General features: G+C 44.7%; 1 protein-coding gene across 2 annotated transcripts in view; it reads right to left on the bottom strand.

Moving 5' to 3' along the window:
• Positions 1-15,081, bottom strand: part of BMPER (BMP binding endothelial regulator) — a 253,459-nt gene that overhangs the window by 218,656 nt on the left and 19,722 nt on the right. For both annotated transcript variants that reach the window (XM_042921845.1, XM_042921840.1), the window contains exon 3: positions 3,999-4,098. In XM_042921845.1, the coding sequence (XP_042777779.1) occupies positions 3,999-4,098 (100 nt within the window). The remainder of the gene's footprint in view (positions 1-3,998; positions 4,099-15,081) is intronic.

Genomic DNA, 15,081 nt, shown 5'->3' with positions numbered 1-15,081 from the left:
AGCAGAAAGATGGTATCCTTGAACATAAATGCCCTTCAAAATACAGAGGAATGAAGTCCATCAGTTCTCTGCTGACCATGTGTTAACTGATCCAAAACCAGAGGCTCCATTTCTTTGCTAAGAACAACTAACTGCATATTATTCCCTGATCTGATCAAAATTATTTGACCCTGAGACAATATTGCCTAAACATCACTCTGCTCTGAAGTCAAGTATTATCGACAAAATTCTCATTAATATGATTCCTCACTGAATCACCCTCTTTGAATAAGAAAAGTCAAAACCCCCAGTGTTAGCATGGAGGACGCTGGTTCAAAGAGGACTTCGGAGAAACACAGCTAGTTTTCTGTTGTTATTATTGTTTCTCCCCCTGTGTGAACAAATGGTGCAGAAGGGTTAAGGAGAGGTCCATCCAGATTCCTTTGGATGCCAAATCCAGCGTGGTCTGTGGGTTCACACTGACTTCTCCCTACCCAGGTAATGCTCCTCTTGATTCTCTCTTTCCAGTCATTTTTATTTCACTGTGTGTGCTCTTTGGTTTCAGCTGTTTGTCTTTCTTTCACCTTCCACAGTGCTCCAATTTAAGATACAACCTCAATGCCCAGAAATGGAGAACGACCAAGGGAATGTTGATAACCTTCCCATAACAGAATCTCATGTACCCATCAAGGGCAATATTTCCAAGTTAGTTGCAAAGATTTTATGCCCTGATTTTAAGTGGAAATCTTTTTTTTAATAATGCAACATAAGTAGTAAGCTATTAGCTAAACACTTTTACACAGGGAGAAATATGGAAAGAAATATACTAAATATTAACAATTGTAACTTCTGGTGGCGGGGTTATCAGTAAATTTATTTTCTGCTTTCCTACACTTTAAACTATTTTTCAAAGCTTCTTCTATGAGCATATGTTACTATTCTGATCAGAAACACATAAATAAGCCAGTAGCTAAGAGCGAATACAATTGTTTCTCTTAAAATCCATGAGACAAATAGTGTGCGATGGAGTAGAAATAAAGAAAAATGAAGGGGGTGTCTCTAACATCAACCTCCAGAGCTTGAGAATTCTGATGCGTTCAAGAGTCTCTCTCATGAAGGATCACCTCAGAGCAGGTTGGGAATTTTGACCTCCCCCAAAAGGCTGACACTACTAACAGAAAGAGATCTCAGTATGCTGAATTCTCTAGTCTATTCTTGGGCCCAGTTTAATTTGAAGAACCTTATCTTCTTAAAGCTCAAAAAGAACATTCAAGAAATGGGTTTGTTTTGGGTATCTCTTTCCCTTGGGACCGTAGGATAATCAGAGGGAAAAATGACCATAAAGGAAACAGCAGGACAATCAGAAAAGACGGTCATACACTACAGCCACAGAAAGTTCCCTGCTGTACCACGGTTAATGGGGAAACAAACCCAAAGCCTTGGGCACGTTCCCTTGACACACGGTGCTTCCATCCTGTGGTATCTAACTGGCCTCTCATTGGCAAGGCAGCCTTATTAATCGCTGAAAGATGAAGACAGCAAATAAGCAGTTCAAAAAATAAAGAATGAATAGAGGAGCTTCTTTAAGGTGAAACAACAGTAACTTGGACACACACTGGCTCGCTAATGTGTTTTTCACTAGAATCGCTTTATCTGACCATCTGCTTGGGAGATTCCTAATAAATTACCATTTCAGGCCTCGCATTGATAGCTCTCAGAAGTCAAATGGGTAAAACATCTGACTCCCAACTTGTAAGAAGGCAATAGGTAAATGGTTGATGCAAAAGGCTCTGAAAAAATATCATCCCAGCCCACTCACCCCTGCTCCAAAAAGGCTTCAGAAGGTATATTTTTATAGTCCAGTTACCAAATATTTAAAGAGCACCTACTATACTGAAATTAACTGAGAAACGCTTACATGTCAGGCTGTGCTAAGCACTTTGAATGGACCTTCCCACTCAACTGCCTCCAACACAATTATTACCCCCATATATAGGAGGGAACTGGGGGAGAGATTCCATATCTTTACCTGCCTAAGTAGAGATGTTGGTGTATTCTTTTCTTGGGGCTACCATAATAAATTACCACAACCTTGGTGGCTTTAAACAACAGACATTTACTCTTTCACAGTTCTGGAGCCCAGGAGTCCAAAATCAGGGTGTTGGCAGGGCTGTGCTCCCTGTAAAGGCTTTGGGAAGAGCCCCTCCTTGCTTTCTCCTGCCTCCTAGTGTCTCCAGGTGCTCCTTGGCTTGTGGTGGCTTAACTCTAATCTCTCTCTGTTGGGTTTGATTTTGCTTTTTTAGTTTTTAACTTTTTAACTAAATAGTTTACTACAATAACTGTAGTTATTAACACACAATTGGGCATTAATTCTTGAAATGTGGATTTTACATAATAGTATGTTTTAAAAAGTTCACAGGATCTTTACTGAATATTGAGACTCATGGGTTGTCATTAAAAATGGCTGCAGACTGGGGCGCCTGGGTGGCTCAGTCGGTTGAGCGTCCGACTTCCGCCCAGGTCATGATCCCGCGGTTCGTGGGTTCGAGCCCCACATTAGGCTCTGTGCTGATGGATCAGAACCTGGAGCCTGCTTCAGATTCTGTGGGTCCTTCTCTCTCTGCCCCTCCCCCACTCTGTCTCTCTGTCTCCCAGAAATAAACATTTAAAAAAAAAAATGGCTTCAGAGAGTGGCTTGTGTGGCTTAGTTGGTTAAGCATCTGACTTTGGCTCAGGTCATGATCTCACAGTTTGTGGGTTCGAGCCCCACGTTGGGCTCTGTGCTGATAGCTCAGAACCTGGAGCCTGCTTCAGATTTTGTGCTTCCCTCTCTCTCTGCCCCTCCCCCACTCTCTCAAAAACAAATAAACATTTAAAAAAATTTAAAAAGACAAACACCTATCCCCCTCCCCAGAACAACTGAACGGGAGTCCCAGGGAACAGAGCGCAGGCGTTTATATCTGCCTTTCCCATAATATGGTTGTCTTCTCTGTGTATCTGCCTGTCTCCACTCCCTGGTCTAAAGACACTTGTCATATTGGACTTGGGGCCACCCTCAGCCAGTATGACCTTATCTTAACTAATTATACTTCCAAAGGTCCTATTTCCAAATAAGGTCACATACTGAGGTTCCTAGTGGACATGAACTTTGGTAAACACTCCACAGCCCGGGACTGCTGGACTCTGGCATAGCAGTGTAACTCCAGAGCCCACATCCTGAGCCATGATGCTCTCATTGCCTCTCAAGGGACCCCCTCTGTTAGGCACAAGGCGATGTCAGAGCATGACACGGCTCCCGTCCCCAAGGACTTACAAACGCAAACAAGGCGATGAAGGAGAAAAAGCACAGCCATGAAGAACCCATGTGGACTTCTGTGTGCCACAGAAACATAGACAATGTAGGCTGGGGGCCTTAAGCACAGGCAGCATGTGGACAGGTGGGGAGGAGAGACCTGAGCCAAGGCTAAGCGGCTACAGCAGGAACAGCATGTTCAAGAGAGAGTGCGTGCACTGGAGGGCCGTGGAAAACGAGGTTGGAGTAAGGATATGTTAGAAAGGCTTCCAAGGTGAGGGGAGCAACGTTGATTCATTTTTGAAGTTAAGAAAAAAATGAATAGGGATCAAAATGATAAAATTCGGGCTTACTCCTCTGGCAGAGGAAGGCAGGGTGAGCATGCAGCCAGGAGAAACCATTGAAACTTCTTGACAAAAGAAACAGTGCACATGTGAATACCAACATACATAGGCATCATGTCTGTAGCATCTCTGTCACACTTAAGCCACTCGCCTTCGAAAGGAAACCAAATATGCAGATGGCCACTCTTCTTTCTTCCCTCCATTAGAAGAGTCCCTATTACTACCAACCTCCCCAAACTCACACACATACACACACACTAGCTTCCCTCCCAACACCCACTTGCACCCCAGCCAAGAGCCGAGTGAAGAGGAAGGTGAGAAAAAGAGAAATAAAAATGCCCGAAGCGACGGCCAGAAGAGAAGGCGGCCAAGACATAAGTCACCTTTGCACCGCTCACAACAGGCTCCCCTCTGCTTGATGGCCAGGGCACAGTCTCTTGACAGCACTGGGCACTTCTCTCTCTTACAGGTCACTTCCTTGTTCTAGGCAAAAAGAGACAAGAGACATTTGAAAGCAACTCCAAACAGAATCCCCAGAAGCCTGACACAGGTTTTCCTAGCCTCCCTCTTCCTATCTTGCCTTCATCTTGGCAAGAACACTCACGAAAGCAAATAGGATTTCGCTCTCTCTGGAACAGAAATAGTCATCCAGAAACACAGAACTTTTGAGAAGGGCACACGAGAAGGGATGAAAAGTCCCTTCTTCAGAAACCAACGTAACCCAGATAACCGAACGCCGAGAGAAAAGTGTTCTCCCGCTCTGTTCTAAAGTTTCTCTTTAGTATACACTATAGGAACGATAATATTTGTGTAAATCATATTTTGCCCATTGGGCTACCTGGGCCAGGACTGCATCGTGAGAACAAAAATATTTGCACACAGCCGTCCAACAATCCTTAATAGTAGAGTGCATTAAAATGCAGCAATCTAAAGTTCCAACTCAAATAATGACAAAGTTGAGTATTGAATCAGCTCAGTTAGAGAAAAAATAATATTCCCCACGCCAAGCAGAGACACAGGCGTCAGTGTTTTATAGCCATGGGACAGCTGCATTATATTAGCACTTATGCTAATGAAGTGTGGTGAGCATTTGCATCTTCGGTTTTATCCTGAAAGGTTAGCTGTTAAAATGTCTCAGAGAAGACCCAAACGTGATGTATATGCCTGTTTATACACAGACTGGATACACGTGCACCAAGAATACAATGTCACAAACCTCAACAAGATTTGAGTTTCAGTAAATTTCTCCTATATGCTAGGCGCTATGGCTTTCATTCCTACTTAACTTCTGCGAGATAAGCATTATTCATATCCCCAGTTGATAAACAAGAAAACTGCTGCTCAGAGAAGGTATATATATATGACCTGAGGAATCCATTCTTCCCCCCCCCCCCTTTTTGGTGTCTGTTATGTGATAAGGTCCTTCACGGAGCTAACCTCATTTCCTCCCACAATCTGTGGTCCTCCTCCTTAGCTGCAAACCAGGACCCTTGTGTGGTTCTTAACAAAGATGGCACTGTCTCCCACCCCCTGAAGCTCCGAGCTGATTGATCTGAGGATGAGACCTGGGTGCTTCCCGAGCTTCCCAGGTAATTCCAACATGCAGCCACTCTACGGAGCACATTCTTGTTCCCAGTGAGGCTGAGATGGGTTCGGGAGCTGTCAGCAGTCCCTCAAGTGATGGTAGACCTATAATCTGAACCCAGGTGGCCCAGCTCCCAGCCCTCCAAAGCTCTTTCCCTCCCCCTCTCCTTCATAATGATGGCTGCATCAAGACTCACTGTAGGTCACAGCCCTTCAACTGATTCTCATAATTTTTCTCAAGTTACAAGCAAAATACATAGTATGGTCACAACTCAAATTTAAGAGGTATATTTTAAAATATTAATAGTGTCCCTCCACTACCACTGAAGTCATCATGAGCAATGATCAGGGATATACGCTGCCTGGCATCATTAACAGTGACTTCATTTGGCAAAGTGCAGTTCCCACAAGCCGCAGTTTGATACCGACCCCGCCCCCACCCCCACCCCAAGACTCTGGAAGTGAACACACTTTCTAAGCAGAACTTCCGTTAGCACGGCTTATGCAAACCTGGCTGCAGCTTTAGGGAAGGGCCACCCCCAAGTGCATCTCCTCTCTGGAGGGGAAAGTCCTCAGGCATGGGGAGTTCAAAGCTCTAAGGGCGGTCAGAGTGGGTATGAGACACAATTCAGGGTCTGATAAATAGGAAGACCCACACTTTCTTAAATATAGGAATCCTTTGCTAAATTAGAAACCTGGGAGCCAGTCAAAATCCATAACAGGATCCCAAGATTCATAATAAATAGCTTGTAATTACAGTCCAGCACAAAAGTCATTCCAACCAGATGGTTTGTAGCTGCACATCTGGAATTTTTTTGTTGTTCTCTCTCTCTCTCCCTCTCTCTCTCCCTCCCTCTCTCTCTCTCTCGCACACACACACACACCCCAAACCTAAACTTTAGCTCTACTTTTACTGCAGGATTTCCCCCCTTCTAATGACATTTGGAGTTTTTTCATATTCTACCAAGCCACCATATCTGATCATCTCCCTGGTGTCTGGTTGACAAGGATATGAAGCACATGCTTAGAATCGCAGGCCCTCGAAGAAAGCAAGAAAAACTACAGAGCATTGCTGGTCAGAGGCTGATTCCTCTGTCTCCTTAATTGAGTCCAGCAGCTACAGAGTAAATTTAAGCACAGGTTAATTAAGACCACTCGCTTTGCTGTCACTGATTTTGCGGCAAGACAAGAACGCTGGGCTGCAGCCGGCGGCTCTGGTGAGAAGCCGCACGCACGAAGCCACTCCTGCAGCAGCCCATCTCCGCTGGCTTCCTCATCCCCATGTGCGCCAAGTGTCCTCTGCCCTGATGCAAGGCCATGGCTCGTTTGGCTCACTTCTTCACTCAAGAAGCCTTTTCTGATGCTGATTCATACTTACCAAACACGTTCTGTGTACCGGGCTCTGTGCTAAGAATTTTATATGCATTATTTCACCCAAAAAAATCCACATCACCCCCATTTTACAGATGAGGAACCAAGGTTAAGAAACTTGCCCAGGGTCACATAAAAGTCAGATTTGGAATGCAAAGAGAGGTTTGTCTGACTCCAAAGGCAAACATTTAAGTGTTGCACTTTGCAACTTCCAGGCACTCAGGATACAGACAAGAACAAAACAATGTCCCGGCCCAGAAGCCCCAGGGGAGACTGGTGCCTTCCCAGTCGTTCCACACAAGTGAAGTGAGCTCTCTAACAGCAGCAGGATAACTCCACAGAGCTTTGTCATCACCAACCACGGGAAGGTGTACAAACACCAGCTGTTTTCTGGTAATGAGGACAATTCTAACCATTCTGGATATCTGATAGGTAGCTGTGCCTATATATCTCTGAAATCTAGACTGGCATCCCCAAACAGACTTCCCAGAGATTCCAGCTTGGGCTTGAATCTCTCCAAATCTAAGCAACAGACACAGTGGTAGAAAAGCACTGCAGGAAAATGTCAGAATGTTCTAAAAAACAGACCTCGCCAGTGTTTAAGAGTAATAAGCCTTATCACATTTTTCATGCTCTGTCTCTGTCTCCTGGTGTTTATCACTTTCTAGGGTCAGCCTGCCTGTGATTTACCTGTTGTCAAAGGTATCTGCATTATTGCCTCCTTTCCAAAAGACTGAATATATCAAAACCCCAAACATACCTCTGGAGGCACATGAAATGAAGTGCCAACATGCAAAAATAGAAGGGGGGGCATAGGGAGTAAAAAAGAAAAAGTCTACATGGCTGGCAACAAAGCTCTATAAGGATGTGAGCCAAACCACAGCTCCAGCCACAGCCAAGTTCAAACAGGATTCCCGCAGCCAGCTTGTTGTGTCTGAAGTCTGCCACTAGATGGTAGCACAGAGTTCCCTGGGCTTAGGAATTGGGACCATGAGACCCGGTAGTGGCTCCTGAACATTTTTCAGCGTCTGCTGTTGAGGGAAATGATCTCCCACTGCAGGGAAGTGGTAGTGGGGTTATAGAGAAGATAGCCGATCACCACTGGGAGATTTTCCTGTTTGCTTTCTGCAAGTAGAAAAAAAATGTTTTTTGAAATGCTTTTGTTCTCTTTCAAGCCAATGTCTTGATTTTTTTTTTTTCTCAGATTCTTCCGGGACCAATCCTATTATGAAATATGTAAAGTATTACCTGACCTTTCATTTATATTTTAAAAAATAATAATAAAATAGAAATCTGGAGAGGAAAACACAGCAGCTAATATGATGAGACCGATCAGGGAGAAAGGTCAACAGGCAGATACTCTATTTTTAGACTCTGAAACTGTACCTCCAATATCTTGAAATAAGAATAAAAACAAAAATATCCGGTGCCCCGCCTGCTGAGACTCTACAGCCATATTAGGAAGCTGGCAGACCACCTGAGTGTCTTCCTAGAAGATGGCATTATTTCCCTTCAGTCCTTGTCTCTTACAAAACCAAACCCTGCCCTTGGGGGCAAACAGCTGTCATTTGGCAAACTACCAAATTCTAAGTGCCAGACCCTTTTGCAGAAAATCAAGAAGGTTGTGAAGTTGCAATACTTTTCTCTGACCGGATGAACAACACTCAATACGTCAATGAAGTCCACAGGCCAGGGAGTATCATAGAGGAGATAAAGAGGTAACTGACAGTGGCTGTCTTTCTTCCATTAGAAGCCCTGAAGACTATCCCTTCCTCCTATGTATGTGCAACCCCCACCCCCCAACTCTGTCATTGAATCATGGCAGTCTTACTGGAGGAGGAGCTTCTAAGACTGTGTTGCCCTCCAGAATCCCCCTACCAAAATGCAAACGTCCATGGGAGTGGACCCATATTAACCCTGACTCATCTGTCCCCTTCATCAACAGCTACCGTCAGGGGACGGATGCCCAGCATGACAACTCTGACAAGTAAAGACACAGTGTAGTTCCAGAGCAACCAAACTGAAGACTTGATATGTGTGCCACGGTACGCGGTGCCGTTGGAGCGAGGAGTCATGCTACAAGCTTCCTCTCTGTTCTCCAGAAACCTACAGTGTTGGAGGAAACAAGACGTCACACGTTAGCAGATCACACCAAAACTGCAGTGCAGCTTCTGGGACCAAGCGGGAATGTCACCTTGACTCAAAAGCCATCGTGGGCGGTGAGCACAGATAGGACATTTTGACCCCGAATCAAATTATTTTTCTCTGTGAGAAAAATGGTGTTTTGTTTTGTTTTGTTTTGTTTTGTTTTTTCTCAATGGTGTTTCACTACTCGAGAGTCTCAAGATTGATCACAGAGGAATTTGTTTTTAGGATTACAAATATCTTGTGTCAAGTTTCCCAAGGAGGAAGGTGATCCGACATCAGCACATGTATTCTCCGTGGAATTTCTAGTCTCCCCATGCATGAAGTTAAAGAGGTCAACTTTTCCTTGAAGTCCCCCGTTGTAACCCAAATCCAGCCCCAAAAGAGCCGAAGGGAACTTTATGGTACCTTTGAACGCAGGTCACAATTTCTCCTAGGCGATATTATAAAACTTCTCATAAACAGAAGAATTATACTTCAAGTTTACATAGCACTTTTCTTCTAAAGCGCTCAGCAGACATTATTTCATTAATCCTCACAGGTTTCTTAAGATTTGCAGATGGGGGAATGGTACACAATGAAGTTAAGTGTCTCAGGTCCCTCAAAGAGCTAGCGAGCAGTGGACCTGGGAACACAACCTGGTTCCCAGGCCTGGATTAAGGGGCCAGCCAGGCAGGTTAGTTGCTAAGGCACAGCATTAAAATTTATGGGTGTATCATATTAGAATTAGGTTAGCTCCTACATGACTGTTGAGATTTTAGGAATAGATTAGTATGTAGCTGAGCTAGTCTGGAAATCTTCCGGAAAGAGGCCACCTGGGCCCAACACACAAGGTCTCCGGCCCTTTTATAAGGTAACCTGTCAAAGGCACCGTGCAAGGGCTGGACCGGGACTTGGGCAAACAGACTGGACTGCAGAATGGCATGGTTCTAGAATTCAGAGATACAGGCAAAGGCTGAAAGAAAAGACCCAGAGTGGGCAGGTTCCATTGCTTGTCAGTGGGTTTGACAAATGGGACATAAAATACAGTGATTCTCTGGAACATACGGTCAGGGGAAATCCTTTCCAAGGGAGCATGAGCGCTCATAGAGGAGCCAACACAAGCCTGTACCTGCTCCAGCCTGTCTCCTTCGGACAAAATCTGTTCTTGATCTCTGAGACAATAATCACCGGGCGGGTGGGGGGAACTGAGATAGTTCAGTGGTTGCCAGTGGCAATATTAAATTTGATTGATGATTTATTGTTTTAATTAAGCTTTTACTTGCTCGTCCTTTATTACTGATAGTACAATTGACTTCCCCATAATTCTTGCACAGAATGAGCTGGAAGAAAAAAAAGGGGTGGGGGAAATTTGGTCCACTACAAAGCTTTAGTTACAAGTATGAGTCTCTGAGCCATATCTCTCAGCTCAATGAAAATAGGAAGAAAAAAAAATGGAAAGAGAGAAAAAATTAACAAAACCATTTCAAAAGTGAGGAAAGGGCGATTAGTAAGGAAAATGACTCAAACTTCCCAGGCAAGAGAATGTTTCCCAAGATCTCTTCTTCCCCAATTGAGTGAGGTCAGTACAAGAGGTGGGAGGTGTCTGAGGTCAGTAGGAAAGGTGGCAGGTGTCGATGGCCCTTGCTTTTAATGTAAATTAGCATTTTCAGACCTTTCTGAACCCCCAACCTCCACCACTCTTTGCAAATTCCTTTAATAGCCAAAGCGAGAGAGCCGATCCATTGCTAACCGAACAATGAAGTGGCATATAGTTTTCCGGGCAGGGTGCTGAACTATTAAGAGTACCTGGCATTTATAGAAAATCTACTATTTGCCAGACTGTGCTGAGCATGTTTTGTGTATTATATCCTTTTTAACCTTTGCGACAAGTCTCAAGAAGGTACCAATTTACCCCTATTGTTTTCGATAAGAAAACTGAAGCACAGAGAGTTTTAAGGGCTTCCCTGGGTTTACACAGCTAGTCAGGGCACAGATTCAAAGCCAGGACTCACTGATAGCGGTGTTGGTGATTAAATCACAATGCTACACAATTTGGTTCAAAGGCTAAGATGAGCCATCTCTCCCTCAGAGCTAGGAATTTAAATGTTTGCCTTTGTTAAGCACTCCTCATTTTCAGACCATTATAAACCTTAGTGGTTTATGGTTTCATTTTGAACACATGAATAAAAATAGTGCATTTTAAGATAGACAGATTAAGTCTCTGGCTTAAAACTCAAAACAAGCCTCAATTTCTGAGAGCCTGGTCATTTGCAAAACAGATCAGAACCTGGATCCTTAGCCTCCGAGCCCTGTCATTGCTTCCTCAATTTTAGCAGGAGGGTGTCTCTCCGGGAGGCTGGTAGCACCCGGAGGCCACACTTTTGGAGTCTTAAGGTAAAAATCCCTTGCAAGAACATATTTTTGGAGACTTAATGTGCAAGCATCTTGCAAGGACAACACAATTCACTGCACTACATCTGGGAGTGTTATTCTTTCTTCCTCCTGTCTAGGCTCAGCGAGCCTTTCCCCTGGAGACCTGGACCCTGGCAAATGCGGCCTTCCCCGGCCCTGCGAACAGTGCAAACTCTGAACAAAGCTGCCCTTGAAACTCAGCCATTTAAAAGACTTTATGAAGCCCACCGGGGCCCCCCGATTATTTTGCAACAAGTCATATCCCATGAAGAAATTCACTTCTCTGCAACACAAAACAGAGGGAGATTAAAGAAAAAGGCAGGAGGGGTAAGGGGGGGCTGGAGAAAAGAAGTAAGGCCCCCTGCTGTTCTGTCTGGCCAGAATCGTGTCTTTTAGTACCCATATCCTCTACAAAGACGATGTTCTGATGATATATGGCCCTAATACATCACTAAGTGACAGTGCTCTCCTGATATTGTACCTTGAAAATATGACACGTGCCAGAAGAAGCAACGGGGGATTAATAAGGAGGCCTTTTATATTTAACTTACCTAACATTTCAATTCTTTTTTAATGGGCCTTCGTTTGTTGGAAGGGATTGTTTTGGGTTCTATGCTGTTTAAGGATTTAGGTCTGGTGGTATTGTTTTTTTTTCTTTTTTCTTTCTTTTTTTTTTTTCTCCTTTTCAAGAAACCCTCAGAACAAAGAAACGCAGGCCATTAGAATGTCCCGGCTACTCAAGCACAACTCTGATTTAAAACAGGGCAGTGTCAGACAGCTCCTCATTCTGTTTAATCATATTTTGAAATAGAACCAAAACATTAGAGATGGCAGAACACAAAAGAAATAACCACCAAATAAAAATAGTAGCCCAAAGAAAGTAGCACTGCCTGGTTTTTATTACACCGTACGTCTTATAAGCGAGGGTCTGCGGGTAGCACCACGTTCATGGAACTGTAATGGATGGGACACAAAGCAGCCGGTGACCTCGCACATCAGACCCTGCCACAGGCGCGGCTCTGACAACTCCAGCCCTCAGAAGCAGAAGGGAAAACCAGAAGATAGGCTGGTCCCCTTTTGCCAGGAGACGGGAGCCAAATATGTGAAGCGAGAGGAATAAATGTGGGCATCCTTCCTTAATTTTGCCCCAATTCTCAAGCCCGCTCCTCTCTCCTCCCCAGCCAACCAAAAGGGAATCAAACAGCTGGGACGTGGGATGGGGCCGGTGATACAGAGGAAATGTCTACAGATTCCGGACCAGGGGTGAGAGGGGGTGAAATCCTTCAAAGTAACGCAGCCTCCAGCACAAGCGGTCCAGCTGTCTCTCCCAGCACCTTTGATGATTTTACTTTGCTGTGCGCCCTTCAGCACATGAAGAATAATGAATCTGTTTCTTCCTCCACCCAAAAAGAAAACAAAGAAGAAAGGGGAGATGAAATTCTCTGAACATTTGTATGCATTTCTGGTGAGTTCTTTTACTCTCCAGTTGATGGGAGGCCAAGTCCAACCACCAGCGACATCTATGATGCTGAGGGCACAAACCGGGCTTCCTCCTCTCTGGGCAGTGGCGTGGAGGCTGCCCACTAGTTTGGCGGGAGTATTGGAGAGACTGAGGAGTGAAGGAGCTAAACATAATAATAAAGTTGGAGCACCTCCCACAGGAAAGGTTGCGATGTGACGTCCAGGAAGGATGCGTGGAGAGATGATCGTGGCAGTGCCTCTTCTGACCCACCACCATGTACAAACCAGGCTCTCTGGCTAGACAAAGAGGCTGAGAGGTCAACGGACCCTGTCAATTACGCACATAGAGGATTCTCTGCCAAGAATGCAAACGTCCAAAGCGTAGAGATGGAGTGTCTTAGATCCCATTGGTGTCCTGCCGGGATGGTGGGAGGTGGCAGACCACCTCCTCTTGGGGCCAGCCCTGAAAGGTGTCCCCCTCGTCAGCACATGCCACTTCCTACATCTTCCACAGTGGGTGGGACTCACCAGGTCCTCACATGTCCCTCATTCCTGTGGGTCAACAACGAGCCACGGAGCAGATTTTTCACAGAACAGAACAGAAGAGTTTTCTCAGGTTGCCCGTGAAAGCTTGTGCACTGTTGGGAGCTACAAAAATACCTGCTCTTGACAAGTAAATGGAGCTGACATCACAGGGAACACAGGCAGGGTGGAGGGGCTGCTCGCAGTCCATCTGTCATCTTGACAAAGTAACTTTCTGGTCACTAGTGAGACACTTTTAAAGACATCTGCACAATTGACCCTGACCACCAGCAATCACAGAGGCTTTCAAAGGGACCCCTGGGATGACAGGCTGTAGAGCTGATTCCTACTGTCCTGCCTCTGAATAACGATAAAGGCGGTGTGAGGCATTAGATGCTGGAAAGATCCCTGCTCCCGGATCGTCTTCCCATCCATACTGACTGCAGACAGTGTCCAGTTAGCCTGAGGAGCATCAGGCAGGAGAGCAAGGGGAAGCAGGGGCCCTCTAGCTGGCTGAAACTGGAAAAGCCAGCTCCAGACTTCCCATATGAAGGCAATTCTGTGAGCTAGGGTTGGTCTGACTCATTCACCAGGGCCATTAGCAGCATGTTCCCTTCACCAAGGCTTTCCCAAGGGCCACATGCAGATGTCAGAAAGCACTGAAGAAGCCACAGATTTATTTCATAGGTTTAGAATGTAATTTTAATCCACGAGCTTTCATTTTCAAACTCATCAAACAATCAACAAATGTAAATTTTGTATATAATACACATCAGATTAAGGTGTTACAGAGAAATGACTAGGTACCCACCAAACATTACATAAACTTGCTGCTAAAGGGATTCACAACATGTGCCCTTTTTACTGTTTGTTTTTATTTTTGAGAGAGAGAGAGAACAAACAGGGAGGGGCAGAGAGACAGAGAGACAGAGAGAGAGAGACAGAGACAGAGAATCCAAAGCAGGCTCCGTGCTGTCAGCACAGAGCCCGACGCAGGGCTTGAACTCACAAACCATGAGATCGTGACCTGACCCAAAGTTGGAAGCTTAACTGACTGAACCACCCAGGTGCCCCATGACCCATTTTTAAAAACAAAGGGCCAACCCTGATTACTACCCTTAATAGTTGATTTTTAAAAGAGTTTCACCATAAAACAGCTTGTTGAAGTCTTTAACATCTAAAATAAGATAAAACTGTCAACAGAAAACAAATGGCCTTTAGGAAATGTGACATCTTTGTTATAAACCTGGGTTTTTCTGTGGGTTAAACATTTGCACTGCAGAAGTCAAAACTATCTGACTAAAAATCTGTGAGTCTGGTTAATAAATATTTTTTGAGCCCCTGCTGTCGGCCAGGCACTGTGCCAGGTTTTGTTGGGAACAGAAAATATGAATCAGATACATCTTCTGCCCTAGAAGAGCTTACAGTCCAAGAGGGAGAGGGACCAGAGCATGAACACAGCAAAAGCACCTCGTATGTTGCAACACGAGTGGCCCATGGTGCTGTTCATGAGTTCAGAGGAGGGAAAGGTCAGTTTCAACCAAAGTCCACTGCCGCAATCTCCCTGAGATCATCCAACTCATCTTGGTTCCTTAGCTACTATGTGGGCCACTGAAGGAGACTAAAAAGTTTTGTTACACAGTTATCTCACTGAGACAGAATTTGACCGACATATGTCAGCACCTTGGGATGTGACAACCCACAAAAGGAATCTCCTTTGACGAGGACATCCCAGCACACTCCAACTTACGTGCAGCAACATGGCTCAGCATTGTGAGCCCTGGAACTGTCTGTTTTATGCATATCATGGGAAAATATTGTGTGCCACGTTATTCTTGCTCTAGGGAATTTTAAGATTTAACACACTTTGCTGGTCTTGCATCTATAAAATGTTTTAGGCAAAATGTAAAATACCAACATATTGAATTTTGATTTAAATACCGAAACTAATACTTACAATGCTACCAAGTATAAGCAGTAATATATATT

The sequence above is a fragment of the Panthera leo genome, chromosome A2 (assembly GCF_018350215.1).
Source record: "Panthera leo isolate Ple1 chromosome A2, P.leo_Ple1_pat1.1, whole genome shotgun sequence".
Lineage (NCBI taxonomy): Eukaryota > Metazoa > Chordata > Mammalia > Carnivora > Felidae > Panthera > Panthera leo.
This window is presented reverse-complemented; position numbering and strand designations above follow the sequence as displayed.